At 40.0% G+C, this 18,043-nt stretch overlaps 1 protein-coding gene across 1 annotated transcript in view; it reads right to left on the bottom strand.

The window, feature by feature from the left end:
* Positions 1-8,291, bottom strand: part of LOC134542149 (PDF receptor) — a gene marked incomplete at its 3' end in the record, with an annotated part of 62,786 nt that extends 54,495 nt beyond the window's left edge. Inside the window, exon 1 of the mRNA XM_063386164.1 lies at positions 7,829-8,291. Coding sequence (XP_063242234.1) covers positions 7,829-7,922 — 94 coding nt within the window. The remainder of the gene's footprint in view (positions 1-7,828) is intronic.
* Between the last annotated feature and the right edge of the window lie 9,752 nt (positions 8,292-18,043).

Below are 18,043 nucleotides of genomic sequence, written 5' to 3'. Positions count from 1 at the left end.
AAATATCATCCTTATTGAGCAGATTCAACATAATTATTGTACTTTATTATTATATTGTAGTAGCTGCAGTACCTGGCGTTCCCCGGGCTGAACACAGGGTGATATATTGTCCGCGAGTTAAAGGAAAATGGATAGTGCTATATGACAAACACGATGTTATTACACGAATTTACTGTCGTTTAGTTTGTCATAAGCTCGTGCTTACTTCTGGAAGTAATCGTGTACCTATAAAGTGTATTTTTTTTTAAGGTGAGTAAGTCTCTCAATATCTCCAGTGATGGTAACGAGCAAACTCATTTGTTCACATGTTGCAAATAATCTCATAATACGAAACTCGGACTCAAAATTTAATATTGAATTATTTTAAAAAAATTTGATGTTTATAAATAAACTGATAAATAAAATTGTCGCTTTTTAAAAGCCAATATTTCTGGATGCTAATCACGTATATACTTTCTGCGCCCGCCGCTATAATTCGCTGCCTGAATCGTTAACGTTGCTTTCCACCATCAAAAGCAGATAGCAACTAGTAGCATGAAACACCCGGACATTTTCAACTATTAGAAACAGCTCCGATAAATCCCCAGCTTTGGACTTGATTTTCGAAAAGGAATTTTATTGAAATACTGCCCAGCTTGTTAAAATTCACTGAACAGTGAATACTATAAAGTTTTCCACGCGTTAAAAGACATAATTTAAAAACATAATTTAAAAACCATATTAAAACATTAAGAATATGTTTGTATATTAGTTTGTATTTAAAAAACTGTAACCAGTTTGTAAATGCATCCTCCCAACAAACCTTAAATTTATTGAGTTGATTAAAGTTTATTATAATATTTTTTTTAAAATAAAAAATCATTTCTCGGTGACGAGATTTGAACCGCGCCCCATGTAATTACTAAGTGCGTGCTCTACCGATGTGCTACTAACTCACTTGGAAGCTTTGAAGGAGAATATGTTTTATACTTATTGTAATGTCAGTTTTGTTAGGTATTATAAAAATTGTGATTACTTTTTACAATGACTACTTCAGTTTACCAAATATATTCCAGGGTCTTTATACTATTATAAATAATAATTTGGCACGCCAAATTATTTGATATGTCCCCTAATATTTACGAAGTGACTTTATGCGGTTTTATGTTTGTTTCACGTGGGTCCACCATCTTAGTGACACATTTCCGTTCATCTACTTCCGTTCCGTTTTTAAGAAGTTACTCCTATCAAATACCGCATACCGAGGGCTAGGATGTTCGCACATAACCAAATACACTCCAGCCAGTAGCTACGTCAGCTGCGAACAACCAGGCGGGGTAAGTGGGATCTCTCTGGAGGACAGGATGATGTGGGGTGGAGAGTAAAGCTGGACTCCCAATCATCCGTTTCATCCGTCCGTCACCCGTCCGTCAGTCAAGCACGTGACCTGCAGCCAATCAGATGGCCCGAAAAATTCCATCCGTCCGTCCGTCAAAACCTTGCCAAGCTTTAGCTTTTGACGGACCAACGGATGGTCCACCGCCTTGTTAAGTCGATCGTCTTCAATACGACTTTCCGAAAACCGCGTTCGATTTTTTTTAATTTGCAATATATAGAAGTCTGTGTCGTATTGACCTATTATTATTGTCATAATAACGGTAAAGATTGCTTTTGAAAATGAGCTTTTCGGAAGAAATGCTGATAAATTACGTCCGGGAAAGGGAGCATTTGTATAATATATATAGCAAAGACTATCGGGATAAGCAACTGAGGGAAAAAGCCTGGATAGAAATAGCTTCTTTCTGTTTCCTTTGACGCAGTAATAAAAGAAGCATAATTTTATTTATTGCTGGCATGACTAATGTTATTTTTAAGACGGCACCCGTTTAATCCACTTGTCAAAGCACGGTTCCCGCCTGTCTACTTATTATCACATTCATAAAAACAAAAGTTAATTATCCCAAGTAAATTATTTTCACCAAAAGTTTACCTACAATTGAGAAAGTATGTGGCAGAAAGTTGTAGCACTGATATTTTAGAATAGTGACGGACGGACGGACGGATGGCGGATGGTTGAGAGTAGGTAATAATTGCCGAGAAAAATAACGGACCGAAATTAACCGGACGGACTTACGGGTGACGGACGGATGAAACGGATGATTGGGAGTCCAGCTTAACGCGCTCAACACAACGCCAAGTACTGACTTGAGCGAGACTCAAGGACGGAGAGCTATAGATGGCACGGATCACCGAGGAATGCCGGAGGGGCGGAAGGCATCCCCCCCCCCCACTGCGCCTCCCAGTCGAGGTGACGCACGGTCGAGATAGCCAATCCACGTCTCCAGCCCTCCAGCCAGCCCCGCCCACCTCCCACGATAGTGTACGCGCTGAACGTGCTGTGGCAGTCGCTCCCCGAATACGGAAACAGAAATACTGCAGAGTGTCTTTGAATGCTTTCCGTGGACAGACGCCACTCTGGGATATTCTCGAACAGTTTCCAAATAGCGTGTGTTGTCCTGAAGCTCTGTCCGGAGGGGAAGCCATCTTTTCACAGACGAGAGAACTCTGACTCAACTCCGATCGTGCATCTTCTGGGTTATTATTTTTTTTTTGTTCATTGTAAATAAATATGACGGTGTTGATAAAAGGATACTAATGGTCAATTATCTTAGGTTAGCTACATTATAAATACTTTAGAACATAGTGGACGGTTAAATTGGTAAGGATAGCTACACAAATGATACGGGGTGGAGGGGGGGGGGGAAGCGAGCATGAACTTCGGGGATCTTCGGTTGTGGCTCTCTCGTCTGTGAAATAAAGGCTTCCCCTGCCCGGGCAGGCGGCGGGGAAGCCTTCAACTCGCGTAGTTTCGGTTCCCTGCAAGAATTTCCGAAGATTTCCGAAGTTTTTGCGTTTTGGTACTAACGCCACACTCCAGTCGCTAAATAAGAAGTTTCCGATGAAAACAAGCATGTTGTGACTGACCTAACCTAACCTTAACCCTTCGATATATTTTTTTTTAATTTCAATTTTTTGAGAGAAATCCGAAGTTGCACGAACGTGGTAGGGAACCGAAATTACGTGAGTTGTAGGCTTCCCGCAGGCGGCGGCCGGCGCCATGGCGTGGCGCGCGGGTCTGCTGGCGGCGGCGGCGCTGCTGGCGGCGGCGGCGCTGTGCTGGAGGCGGCGCGGCGAGCGCCTCAGGCTGCGCCAGCTGGCGGGTCGCATCCCTGACCCGCCGAGTTCCGAGGACGCCGCCTTCTACCGCCACCTCGTGGCCGAGCGCCGCTTCCCGTTCGGCAAGGTCCTGGCGCGGGACCCCTCGCGCCGACCGCTCTAGCACTCTACCTGCTGCGGCCTCACATCTACCTGCATGTCCTTGAAGTACTTTCTCTCGTTTTTATTACACTCGTTGTACAGTAATGTTTATTTTAACTCTAATTTTTTTTTAATTCTACGCTAAAGGAACCACTTTTTAATGCTGTTGTTTTTGACGTGACAACGTCAAATAAATCGATACGCACGAAAAAGTGTCCCGTAACGCACATTGTCCCGTTATTCTGTGTCCCTTTACGCTCATTGTACGCTTGCACCGCATCTATCTCTCTTCCACTCGATTGGAACAACCATCGATTTGACTTTTTCGACGCACATTAAACTTGAAACACTCCCATTCGTTTCCTACTGTTCCTATCATCGTCATATCCTTAACAGAATAACACAGATTGGAAGAAGTTAAATAACAAACATGTATAAAAGTTATAGTTGAAATAATCTCTCTTCGTTAAAGTAATAAACATATTTGAATTAATGAGTGCAAATAAAAGTAAATTTATCAATTAAATTGTAGATTTTATTTCACTCCTTATGTGTATCCATACAAAATAGTGATAATTCAATAAAAATTATTCAATTTTATTCATAAAAGTATGCAATCTTTCATCAATGTTTTTTTATGATGTTGTCACGTTAAACTATCGTCCGTAAACCGACTTTTCAGACAACCAATTTTTATAGATGTTAATTTAGTTTATTTCTTCAAAATGTCAGGATTATTACGATGTATACTTGTATACATGTATACTTCTGTGAATTATTCTAATCCATAACCTTGCGATCCAAATGTTACACCTAATCTAACTCATTATGATAGTGAAACAGAAGATAAAATTTTAAATTACAAAAGAGTCAAATTTATTTTTTTTGATTGTGCGTTTCCTTTATCAAAGAGCATAGTCTTCCTGTTTTTCCCCCTTTTTTAACTTGACATAATATTCCATCATATAGTCAAATCATTTGTAAAAATGTTAAGTAGACTTAAAAGAATTTTAACACTTAGATCGAATGTGATTTAGACAGGAATGGCAATAAGGCAAATCTAACGTACTCAAAAACATGTAAACGTGCTGATAGCAGGTCATCTGGAAAACATTCTTTCCAAATAAAAATTAACTAGAATTTGAAGAACTGAAAACAAAGTTAATTAATCGGATGAATTCGAGTTCATTCATGTAGTACTAATGAACATAGTAGGTGCTCTTCCAGCCATGGGATTCGTTGTATAGTTTTGACGCGTGCAAGCGAGTGACGCCAACTTCCTGAAAGGTCGTTCACCCGAGCCCAAGGAGGATCGTCCAGTTGCGAGAGAAACTTGAGGTTCCCGGCTACCCGAGCACACATACGTGTTCAGAGGAGAGAAAAAAAACACATGAGATTTGAAAACTGCTCGAGATATTCGAGAGCTGTCTGTTTCAAGAAAAGCGTGGACGAGTAGTTCTGTTTCCGGAAAAAAGTATTTTTGAAAAGTGGTAAATGGATGAAAGTGGCGTGAGAACCCCTCTGGTAGAGATTATTGAAAGCACTCAAGGGACAATTGTCTTCGTTCCCACGCCGCCTGCTGTAACGGTTCCCGATCAGGAAGCTCCAGCGAGCTCCGCCCACTCGCTGACGCAGGTATACGCGCCCCGTGAGGCGGCGGCGGGCCATGGCGTGGCGCGCGGGTCTGCTGGCGGCGGCGGCGCTGGCGGGTCTGCTGGCGGCGGCGGCGCTGCGCTGGAGGCGGCGCGCCGGGGGCGGGAGGCGGCGGCGGCAGCTGGCGGGCCGCATCCCGGACCCGCCAGACCGCGAGCAGGCGGCCTTCTACCGCCTGCTGGCCGAGAGGCGCTTCCCCGCGGGTAGGCTCTGGGCGCAGGACCTCCGACACAAGTGACGTCTAGCTGCGTGGTGTCTCGTCTCGCAACTACATCCTGCACGTGCGGTACCACGAGCCTCTCAGTGCCATCATTTAACCAACGATGCGTTTACCTGTTGTTTGTGGTTGGTTAAGATTTCCATATCTTAGCCTGGGTTTAAAAAAAACCTGCGTGTACCATGTACGCGTGTTAGAAGTTATACTTCTTTTTTATCTGGAACTGAACTATTTTGAAATTTTTTGTAACAAAATTTAATTAAACGAATACTCGGTATTCAATATTAATATGAACATGTGTATATCAATTTAATTATTTAATTTTATAAAATAATTTAGATAAATTTTAATTAATAATGAAACTCAATCAATATGCTGATTGTTTATTAATATTTATTTTATTTATTTATTAAATAATGAAGTAATAATTTATAATGAAGATAAAGAATACATACGAAAACATAACTTCGATTCTTTTTTTTTTAACTTGAGATTACTCTTTACTAGGACTATATTAGTTCACCAAATATATTCCAGGGTAGTTTCACTATCATAAAAAATTCATTCGGCACACCAATACGTTTGGTATGTCCCCTAATTTTTTTTTTATGAAAGTGACAATATATGGGTTCGTGTTCATACACGTGGTTTCGCCATCTTCATGTGAAAATTATGTTGCGTGGTTCGCGCGCATAGTAACAATTTACTCTCATCAAGTTTCCACAACGAGCCTAAATAAATATAACTTCAAAAAAAAACATTGAGAATTATCACACGTCCAGTTTTGGTTCGTGAATGAATACAAGTAAGTGGCAGTGGATGGTTTCAGTGTAGTGGCTGAAAAAATACTCTTCCGAGTCTTTGAGTTCTTTATAAAAAAAACTTTCAGATGTTTAGACTATGTGTGCTTTATTAACAATGGGAAGGCACGACTTGAGATATTCACTTCGTGATGAGACTCGGTGTATTAGTAGTATAGCTTTAGGATGTTCACCCTTGTAAGAGTTATATACTAGAATTTATTACGTGTACAAACCATTCCACATGGAAAAAATTACCTTCCATGTTGTAAGGAAAATGAATCTGTGGTAAATGCATGAAACGTTTATTCAACCTGAAGGGTTTGTGTATATATGTGTGTGTGTAGATTTATGAGGCTCAAAATATATTTTATAACACAGATAAAATAATTTATATTGACTTACGTAAAATTGATATGAACTTTTGTACTACCAAGTTGTTAATAAAGTGAAGTTGTGCCATTCATTCATGATTTATCGTAGCATGTTAGTACATAAACTAAATTATATTATAATATGTAGGCATGTTTAAATTACACATACTAGTTTGTCGTCAATTTTAATGCATACCTAGCTATATGACCTTTTTTTATTTTATATGCCTCCTTTAACTCATTGCTCATTTGGATATGAAATATGAAAAACGTTATGTCACAAGTTAAAATATATAACAGATGGTAAGTACTGCAACGATTTTCTATGCATATGATCTAATTTTTTTTTCTATGACAATATAGAAGAAACTCATCCAGTGATTTGAAGAGAAAAAAAAACAGGTAGGCCTATAAGTTTTAATTTGGTAGTATACTGAACATCAAACGTTTGTAAATTGAGTTCACTCTAAAATTGTACCACCATTTCATCAGGAACGTCTAGTGGTCTAAGTTAATTATAACCTGTGAAAAAAAAAATTGTAGTTTTAATCACACTGTAATGCAGAGCAGTTTTAAGGGAAAGAATCCAGGGGATTGTAGCGGGCTCCAAACCACTCGCTTATTGACTTATATCGTTCCCGGGTTCAGACATCGAGCCCGCAAAGTTTAAAACACCATCGTTGGCAATCACAGTCACTGAAAACCCGCGATAAACTGTACAATAGAACCTCACAAAGCCGTGCCAACAAGAGAGGGGGCGCTCATCCCTCCCCCCCCCCCCCCCCCCAAATTTGGTAAATAAGCATGAGGGGGGAAAACTACGGCTCTTGCACACGTCTCCTTCATTCCTCGCATCTATATGTATCTTAAAGTATATAAATAATAAATCACCTCAGAAAAATCCAACCACGATGTTCATTTAGAAAAAAAAAAAAACACGAAATGCCTTTTGATAAAATAAACAGTTATTGATCATGATTATTTGGTAGTTTTTACATCAATTAAAATATTTGCTGTACAAATATTCATAATATATCATCAACCATCTCACCCTCTCAGTGGCGTAGCCAGGATTTGTGTATGGGGGTGTTAAGAAGCATGCCCCCCCCCCCCTAGGAAAATTTTGATTTTAAGGTGTAAAATAGTGCTATTTTAGCAGTTTTCGGTACTTAAATTTAAATATTGTAATGGTAAAAATTTTATTAATTTTAAAATTAAATTTGTTTGACTAATGAATAAGAAATTAATTAAAGATTTGGTGCTAAGGAGGGGGGGGTGTTTGAACCCCTAACCCCTCCCCCCCTGGCTACGCCACTGCACCCTCTACTTAGGGAATTGTTTGCACGTCACAGGGAACCTGCACAATCATCTCGCCTTGCGACGATTTTTCACCAGAGTTTACCAAGGTTTTTTACCGTAGGATATATATATATATATATATATATATATATATATATATATATATAGTACATGTATGACGTCCTTACCTCCTTCCGGGATCACGAAGTCCTCGTAACGCTCCACGCAGGTTTCCAAGCTCGTGTTTATGTTGACGACGGCCCCTTCCGTCGCCGCTTCCATGGGAGAGTTCAGCCGGGGCGAGCACGCAGTCTCGATCAGCTTGGTTTTCACGCCACTCGAGTCACCCACACGGAGTTAAAAAAAAATTTCGTTCGTAAAACTCACGCACTCTAATCATCCACGGTTACAGTTTGACGGAGCTCGGTTTGTTCGACGCGGACGAATGGGGTTCTCCCGGGGGGAAAAAAGCAGACAGGGGGCGCGCGTCTCTCCGAAGGCCGCTGCCGACCCCGACGGGGGAATCCCCGCGGCGATAAGACCGCCGCCTCTTGGGGCATGGCGCGCGTCGCAGAGACCTCTTCCGGGGGGGCGTCGTCGGGTCGCGTACAGTCCCCGGCGCACTCGAGCTCATAACTCGCCGTCAGACCCTCCAAGGCCTTCTCTCCCGACCGACTGCGAAGGAGAGAGAAAGGAGAAGAAAAAAAAAAGGATTTTTAAAAAAAAAAATCCCTCTCGAATTCTTCAGTCGTTTGAAAACCAGCCGTCGAGGTTACCCCGAAGTGCCCGATTGAGAGTCGGGGAGAGAGAAGTGGAGTGAATATTGATCCCCGGAGGTCGCCTCCGGGCAGGATGTCGCCTAAGGACTTCCTAGCCTCCTCGTCCTTGCGGATCTGCCGGCGCCACTCCGCCGCCCCATTGTCTCCTGCGGAGCAGAAAGAGAGAAAAATGGACCAGCAATGAGCGAGCGGCAACCCTTCAGCTTCGTTCGACACAGGCACATGCTCACAGTTACACAATTCTCACTTTTGTACATAGCAATATTACTAGGGGCAGGCATTTTTCGCGAATAAATCCGAACGCCTATTAGACTGCAACAAGGTACACCCGCATCAGTGGTTTCTTTATTGTGATTGGCGGCCGTCTGCGAGAGAATTCGTTGCCTTTTTTTGGCTGAGCCACTCAGGACTCGTTTGCTTTCGCACTGAATTAATCTGATTGGTGTTGTATCAATCGACACGTACCTTCAAGAAATTCACCCAATCACGAAACGCAGACGGTGCTACAGTGTTTTAACTTATAACTAGTCTCGGAATCTTTTCGTGAAATATGCATGGCCCTACATATTAGGCTACAAATACTGCCGACTATATAAAAAAATTTAGCATTTCAACGTAATCATACGTGTGGAAGCTAATTTTACTGGCATAACATAATCAGTTTCTATGATCATCTTTTCCGGTCTGGTTACAATTAGACAATAATATCAAAATTTGTTATAAATACTGTATAATGGAGTGAATAGAAACAGCGGGGTGAACAAAAACAGTGCTAGCAGAGAATTATAAACATACAATTATTCAATATAAATCACACTTAATAATGTTGGCAAATAACTTGCAAAATAGGAAAAAAATAATTTGACGATTTTATTCATAAAGAGTTTTTAAGCTGACTTCTTTTAACCTCGCTGTTTCTATTCACCCCGTTTTATGTTACTTGATAACGAATCCACTACAATAAATCATTAGGCAGACTTTTCATCAAACACGGCCACCAACATTAATAATACAGGTGCCAGAACACCAAGCCTTCCACCAAAAACTCTGCCTGTGGGAAAGATGATAAAAGACATGAATAGTATTTATTGGCCGGACCGGTCACAGAGTTCAGGGTGTGGTGCTGTGGTGACGACCGTCATCTTGGATTGTGACGTCACTGCGACCATCTTGGATGAGCTTGACCTTTGACCTTGACCTTTAACCTTCAAAATTTGCCTAAATTCCCAGCTTTTTGGAAAAAAAATCCACCAAAAATTTAAAAAAAAATTCTTTAATTCAAAAATTAGAATTTGGAAAAACCTCAAAAGTCAATTTGCCTTGGAAAGAACATGTATTCCATATTGAGGCTTAAGCATCCATGTCTACAGCCTCCGATAAGCCTCTGACGTCATCATGGAGTTCAAGGGTCGTCGCTAACCCCCTTCCCCTCTTCGTTCCCCGCGTGTCTTCCTGCCTCGGCGCCGTTATCTATCGCTGAGCGGCCTTGGGAATTCCGCTGGCCGCCGCGTGAGGTGGCGTGAACGAGCGACGATATTCTCGACGCTTCCGGCGTCGGGTCAGCCCGGGATGACGCGACTCGTCACAGCTGCTCTCGTCAGTTCGAGAAGGGCGTCACAGACTACTTAAACAGCGACGCCGGCCACGGCGACAGGTTTTTATGGCGACAGTGTCCCGCGAGGGTGAGGACCAGTGAGTGCCGCAAGTTTGTGGCGAGAGTTCCGTGAGGAGTATGGTGAGAGTTCCGCGAAACATATAATTTAATTAAAATAACTTAATTTGTTTTAAAGTACGATTAAATAAATGTCGAAAATTAATAATTAATATGGCACAACCAACATCTCCTCCCCATTCCTCCTTGTATAAAACCTCACGATGTTATTTTGTTCTCAATGCTTCTTTCGGATTATAGTATGAAAACGCTCCCTGTAACCACAATTAATTGCAAAATAAATCCTGTCGGAACTTGTACACGTGAGCCAACATCACTTCCCACTGGAAGACATGACAGGTGTCGATCGATATTCCCTACGTTTGCAGGAGAATGGTCCAACTTCCATACCGTCGTGACTTCCAATTTTCTGGCAAAACGATCTGAAGCCAGCCATAAGTAGCTAACTTTACTGAGCTGACGTGCGTGGATTTTCTCTTGTAGTTGGTCGTTGCATGTATGAGAAGCGAGTTCTGAGTCCAGCCAGTAGATGTCATTTCTCCGTTAGCAAACGAAATCAGATCGAGTTCAAAAATTAAAAAGTCATGGAAGGTAGCTGATATTAGGGTGTTTCGAAAAAATTATCTGAGAGAAACTTTTCGCAAAATTATATCTTTCATTTAATGTACCCTATAATTTTTATTTGTTTTTCAGTGTAACTTGAAAATAATTTTTTTTTAAATAACAGCGATAAGACGTGGAATTTGAACATGTCACAATAATTGAGTATTCTAAAAAAGAGATATACACGGTTAAACTATCAGTTTTTTTTGTCACGCATTCGTGCATTGCATGTGTGAAATAACTTCATAATAGTTCACTGTCACGTCCGTAGAGGTCAATTAAGTGTGAATATTATGCTTGGTGTTGCTTCCCCTAGAAGTCTTGAATAGAAAGCGAACTTCAACTCGGTAGTTTTTTTGTATTTGGGCATTGTCTCCTCGATATTTACATAAAATGAGACGCTAGCACACAATGAACCAGATCAGTGATATCTGGAATGGTATAAGCACTGGCATGTAGAAAGTAACCATTCCAGCATTTGGCTAGGCTCATTTCCTGAATCCATGAAAAAATTTGAAATAAGTATTCGAACCCAGATCCTCTGGAATGCGAATAGAGTTCCTTTTCTGGTATTAGCTGAATACAAAAATGAACAAAGTATCCGTGCATATTACGTTTCCAAATTTTTATCTCTGAAGGTACTTTGCAGTTTTTTTTCGGTTTACCTATCTCCTTCTGCATCATAAGCCTCTCACTTTTTTTAAAAAAAAAAAGAACAAATAACTTTTTTCCGAATTAAACTGCTCGACGCACACGTGGCAAAAGATAAAAAGTCACACGAGAAGCGCTTGTAGCTTCATCCGTGTGTACTTTAATTTGTGCGTTTCACAAAAAAAAATCCTGGGCGAACGACAAAGGCGAGGAAGAAAAATTATCCTGTCAACACCCGTTACAAACACTGGAAACCTCCCTGCTTCTGTAGCGACGGTAAACAATTGCTGTACATTCGCGTGAGCTTTGTATCGCGTTCCTGCTGCAGTAAAACAGTACACGCTTTTCTTTTAGTTACCCCTGCGTTTTCATCCCACTAAATGTGTTCGTGGTGCAACTGGAAAAAAAAAATTGCTACGGATCAGGGATCATCTAACACAGCACATCTGCAGAGCGCAACATTTCAGAACCAACACTATTCGGAGTCCAACATAGGCAGTAATACTTAAAGCCTACGACAGTTGAAATTATTCTTGAACAGACACAGAAAAAATTAGTCAATGTTGGTATTATTTTGTTCATAACAGCTACGTATGTACCCCCAATAATTATAAAAATAAATTATTACTTAATTAAAAAACAGTCACTTTAATCTCCCCCACAAGCTTTCAAACCTCCTGAGCCTACTATCGTTACACGTTCATAAACTATGCACGCAAGAACTGACCAACTTTCAACTTCTTGTGTTTCGGATTTCCGCCGTATGTAGGGTGTTCGTAAATTGCTGAGCGTCAATTCGATGGCTGGTAGGAATGCCAAAATAACCAATTTCTACCAAAGAAACAATGTCTGGAAACGCAATCCTGCACGGTTACAGGCACGAACTTTCGCGATCGCAGCGACCGTTACGGCTAAGGCCCCGCCCACCCGCACACACGCGCGGTGTGGAGCTTCGGATGAAACCACGCCCCAGGTATCAGAGCTGTGCCTGTCAGCGACAGGCTTTCAAGAACGTGCTGAGGGGGGACGAGTATTCCGTATTTCGTTCTGAAAACTGCATTTTTAGAAGAGTGGAAATGACCAAAACGCATTCAGGCGTGAAACCCCCGTATTTATTCTTAGTAAGCACTAAAGGGCCATGAATTACACCTTTTTAACTACCATCATCGTGTCACCACTCAGATCTCAAAGTTGCCCTATGTACGAAGTAAAGACTGCGCGCCAGTTCAGAGCCTTGCGCTCAGAGGCGATACCGCACCAGAAGCACAAGCGAACATCGCACTTATCGTCCCGCTTCACATACACAAATACCCTCCTGACCAGGCGGGACAGAGGGAATCAGGGAGGAGTCTAGTATGCCATAGCACCAGCAACCAGCAGTCTGATGGGCAGCGCACCGGATGGTTGGACGTTTGGCTTTGGACTATTATCGCGGTGTTGACTGGGTACGGTGCTGCGATTACAGATTTGACGAACAGAAACTGTATGGCAGACTTAGCATTCACAGAGATAGTCGATGTGTTGATGAACGGGGAGGCAAAATTAGTTGCAGCAAGAACGTAGTGTACAATTTCCCAAGAAGCTCTTTCAATCAGAAAGTGCCGCATAGGAAGACCTCTCCGTATGTCTAACCAGCGAATGCCTGAAACTAGGAGTTTCACACCACGACGGGTTCTGTACCCAGACAGATGGCTGATATTAAATTTGGCCCCTCGTCATACGTCGCCTGCGGTTAAGGGGTGCGCCTAGTCACGGGTGGATCTGTGTTAGCAATGACAGACTATTAGGGCCAAATTCAGAGAGCTCTTTCGACGGTTATCCACACACCGAAAGGCTTTTCAATTGAAGCTGCTCGGCAGAGACGTTTTTCAGTGGTTGGTTGACTGCTGGATAAGGAGAGCCAACCACTTGAAAGTGAATGTGGTCTGAAGCTCATTCGAATGCCTGTTCAGTTGAAAATCGGCGGAGCAGTTGATGGTTTTAATATATAATTCCCACATAAAAACGTGTTCATGTATGTTTATAATTGTTTAAAACATTTTTGTCATATGGCAGATATGTAAAATATGTTTTGGAATTAAATATGCGTTTTTAAAGAAATCGTTCGCCCGCAAAGTGTGCATCAGACACGTGTTTTGTAGCGATGGCAGAAGATTTGGATGAATTTCCAAATCACATTGACGAGGTTTTTGAATTTTTTGATGATCTTAAAAATGAAAATGCAGTTCCGCGAAGGTATATAAGAAATTTAGCATACCCGTTTGATTTTTATCGGGATCAAGAGTACGAAACACAATTTGTTTTCTCTGTAAGAAACTGCATGGTTTTTTTTTTTTCCGATTACGGTTTTGTGCTTTCTCACGAGATCAAATATAATCGCTTTTTTATCTGGAAAAAACACTATAATTTTAGGCAACGTATCCATCTTCAGAAAATTTCTCAACCTCGTGTCCAATCCAAACAAAATATTATTTTCAGCGGGAGAGCAGACAAAAGACATTCGAAATGAAATAGGGCGCTTTTCCACACACACACCAAGTACTTGATATAAGAAAATTGTTGTGCCATGTTGTCAGCTCTTCACCGAAAGTGGATGGGAACAAGCTTTCAGCTGGCAGTCATTCGAAAGGCGTTTTTGAAGTATGAGAGGTGGAGAGTCTGCCAGATGAATGAGAGTTGGATGCGCTTTCGAAGGTCAACTCTGAATTCGTACCTTAGTGCGATGCTCTCTGGTGCTTCTAATGCGGTGTCGCCTCTGAGCGCAAGGCTCTGTAATGGAGCGCAGTCTGTACTTAGTGCATAGAGCAACTTTGAGATTTGGGAGGTGACATTACATATATATATATGGCGGAGAAATTAAAATTAAAATATAATGTGAGGCCCCTGAGTTCTTTCAAGAATATGTAATGTTTCGTGCCTTAAGTTTATTCCGAAGCATGTGTTGTAGAAATTTTCACTCTTCTAAAAATACAGTTTACAAACTACAAACTGAAACAGGACTATACTAATTCACCCTCGGCGAATTCTTAGCTGTTTTTCGTAAACAGACCCCACACGGATATCGTAAATAGTTTTTAAATCGCGTGGATTTTTCTAAAGCTCTGCACACCTGGTGTGTTCCCAGGTGGGCGTGCCGATTAACTGACCTAGATGCTAACCCGTTTACTCTACCCCTGTAACCGATCCTGTAACTTGTCCTAGTTGCTATCCCGTTTACTCTGCCCATGTAACCGATCCTGTAACTTGTCCTAGTTGCTATACCGTTTTCTCTGCCCATGTAACCGATCCTGTTACTTGTCCTAGTTGCTATCCCATTTACTCTGCCCATGTAACCGATCCTGTAACTTGTCCTAGTTGCTATACCGTTTACTCTGCCCATGTAACCGATCCTGTTACTTGTCCTAGTTGCTATAATGTTTACTCTGCCCATGTAACCGATCCTGTTACTTGTCCTAGTTGCTATCCCATTTACTCTTCCCATGTAACCGATCCTGTTACTTGTCCTAGTTGCTATCCCGTTTACTCTTCCCATGTAACCGATCCTGTAACTTGTCCTAGTTGCTATCCCGTTTACTCTGCCCATGTAACCGATCCTGTTACTTGTCCTAGTTGCTATCCCGTTTACTCTTCCCATGTAACCGATCCTGTAACTTGTCCTAGTTGCTATCCCGTTTACTCTGCCCATGTAACCGATCCTGTTACTTGTCCTAGTTGCTATACCGTTTACTCTGCCCATGTAACAGATCCTGTTACTTGTCCTAGTTGGTATCACGTTTACTCAGCCCATGTAACCGATCCTGTTACTTGTCATAGTTGCTATCCCATTTACTCTGCCCATGTAACAGATCCTGTAACTTGTCCTAGTTGCTATCCCGTTTACTCTGCCCATGTAACCGATCCTGTTACTTGTCCTAGTTGCTATCCCGTTTACTCTGCCCATGTAATCGCCCTTTTATGGTGGAGTCTCAATATCGCGATGGCACAATGGGCTTGGCGTGAAAAAAAAATATTTCATGTTCAACATGTCTGTAACGGACTTTTCTATAAGGAAGAGTTTATATTCCTATCAAGTCGCAGGCGCGACGTTGCTGAAGTTTTCTTTAGGTTTTGTGAAGGTGGCATTGGTACTTAGCAATTATATTCGTAGATTTTTAAAGTTTTTGTTCACTAGATTTACTTATCTTGATTTCACGCAAGGTGCTTTTTTTTCGACCATATGTTAAATTTAGATTAAACTTACTTCCCTTAAAAATGTCGATTAAAAAATCTTTTTATTATTGATGGCCGTCTTTAATTATGGTTCTTATGTAATAGCCAAAAAAAATATTATATTATATTTTTATTTTTCGCTCGGATAAAAACCACATGTTGATAATATCGCGATATTTTTCTGTCGCCTCGCTCTCTTCACATCACGTCCGTCGCCCTGTTGTGATTCTATAATTAACTGAGTAATTATTTGATGGTTCATATAAATTATTAGCATTTTTATGATCTTGATGAGTGTTCCTTTAAAATACTGATGAATAACAATGTAAAAAATACTATTTGATACGTGCACCATTGTTTTATTTTTACATGTAAAAAATCGAACATTTCCAGTTTTGCATAGTTTAAGTATATACATTACCTCCTGAAGCACATAAACAAATAAAACTCGTGGTTGTTTAAATCACGGCCTTGTTCTAATAGGACCGTAGAAATTATTCTTCCATTTGACGTCATGAGTGTACTAAAATTATGAGCTACAGTTCAGTCCAAAGCACAATTTTACCAAAAATATGAGTGCAGAATAGTTTTACTTATAATGTTTTTTTTAAATAAAACTTTTTTAATTTTCCAAAAAAAAATAATCTGTTGTAATTTATTTTCTTGAATACAATTTGTGTTATGGTAGTGCCTACCAGGAATTAATAAAACACTTAGCCCGTGTAGTTACAGAAATATACATAGAACATTGGAACTCGTGTATGACATTTTCCAATGTATCAATCACGACAAAATATAAACTGCTCTCATAACAAATTAAACTGTCGGACATTAAGGTTAAAATCATTAGTGCATTCGTACCTACACTTACAACCAGTTACACTAGTTAACTGATTTTTAATGTATATACATATATAAAACATTTTAACTGCACTGATACTAAAGCTACCTTTTCACGTGCGCATATGTCTCAGATAAACCACAAAACACTTTGAAATTTAAAGAAAAATAATATTATTACTACAAAATGCATTTAACATATAATGATCGAATCGAAAATTTATTTAATATATTTAACCATCCTGTAACAAAATCACAACAAAAGAGTTACATGCATATTAAAACAGCGGAATAAAGGTTTGCCATTGTACAATAATAAATACATAATTTTTCAAACCGTTGTATATCACGAATACATAATATTTTAACACACTGGTCAATGAACCAAGAAATTCATAACATATTTATCTATAAAAAAAGAGAGAAATAATTTTAGCGAGTGCAAACGAAATAGTAAATTCATGTATGTTTTAAAAGTCAAAAAATTAAAAGTTTTGCATTAATCTTTCTCTAAATTACATTACTTAAATATTAAGGATTCAATATATAGTTCAGACATAAGCACAAGCATTAATGAAAATTTTTTAAATTCAAATCTTTTGCGTGAAATATTTTACAGCTATTTACTCATAGCATTGTTTGTTGGTTTCGTAAAGTAGTTGAACCTGGTTATTGTTCCCCATACTGCTATGAAAACAAAAATGCCACATCACGCACTGATAGAAATAGTGTGTTATGTATAAGGCTTTGTTATAATTTCAGTTGATTTTTCTGAGCTCTCCAAAAAAATAATTTCAAACTAATAACAAAATTGTAAAAAAAAGGAAAGCGAAAAGAATACGAGTACGTACTTGTATTTAAATTTCTATCACGTGAATCAGACTGTTACCATCAGAAAATTACTTCTTTTTTTTCAGTGACCCACCAATTCACTCCTCTCGTGACATAATATGTATGTATGCAATACTGTAATACTGTTCTTTTAGTGTTAATACTTAATGAGTGTCGTTTATGTCGGGTCAATCCGTGTTAAACTGAAGACGTGTCTTGAACATGATAGCCATCGTCTCATTCGTCAACATTCTGCTACCGTCAATTTGTCAGCACTGTTTTATTGTTATCATCTAGTGTAAGGTCAATACAATTTAACTGATTTTTAAGAGAGTCACATGAAACGATTAAATTAACTTGACTAACAATGAAGTGTACAGCTATTAAAAAGGTCAAACTGACATTAATCACTCTGCAGCAGTATAACATCTGCTAGTCCAAACTGACATTAATCACTCTGCAGCGGTATAACATCTGCTAGTCCAAACTGGCATTAATCACTCTGCAGCAGTATAACATATGCTAGTCCAAACTGACATTAATCACTCTGCAGCAGTATAACATCTACCTGTCCAAAATTACATTAATCAATCTGCAGCAGTATAACATCTACTAGTCCAAACTGACATTAATCACTCTGCAGCAGTGTAACATCTGCTAGTCTAAAATGACATTAATCACTCTGCAGCGGTATAACATCTACTAGTCCAAACTGACATTAATCACTCTGCAGCGGTATAACATATGCTAGTCCAAACTGACATTAATCGATCTGCAGCAGTATAACATCTACTAGTCCAAACTGACATTAATCACTC

Source organism: Bacillus rossius (assembly GCF_032445375.1).
Source record: "Bacillus rossius redtenbacheri isolate Brsri chromosome 4 unlocalized genomic scaffold, Brsri_v3 Brsri_v3_scf4_2, whole genome shotgun sequence".
Taxonomy (NCBI): Eukaryota; Metazoa; Arthropoda; class Insecta; order Phasmatodea; family Bacillidae; genus Bacillus; species Bacillus rossius.
Note: the sequence above shows the minus strand (reverse complement) of the source record. Positions and strands in the feature narration are given on the sequence as shown.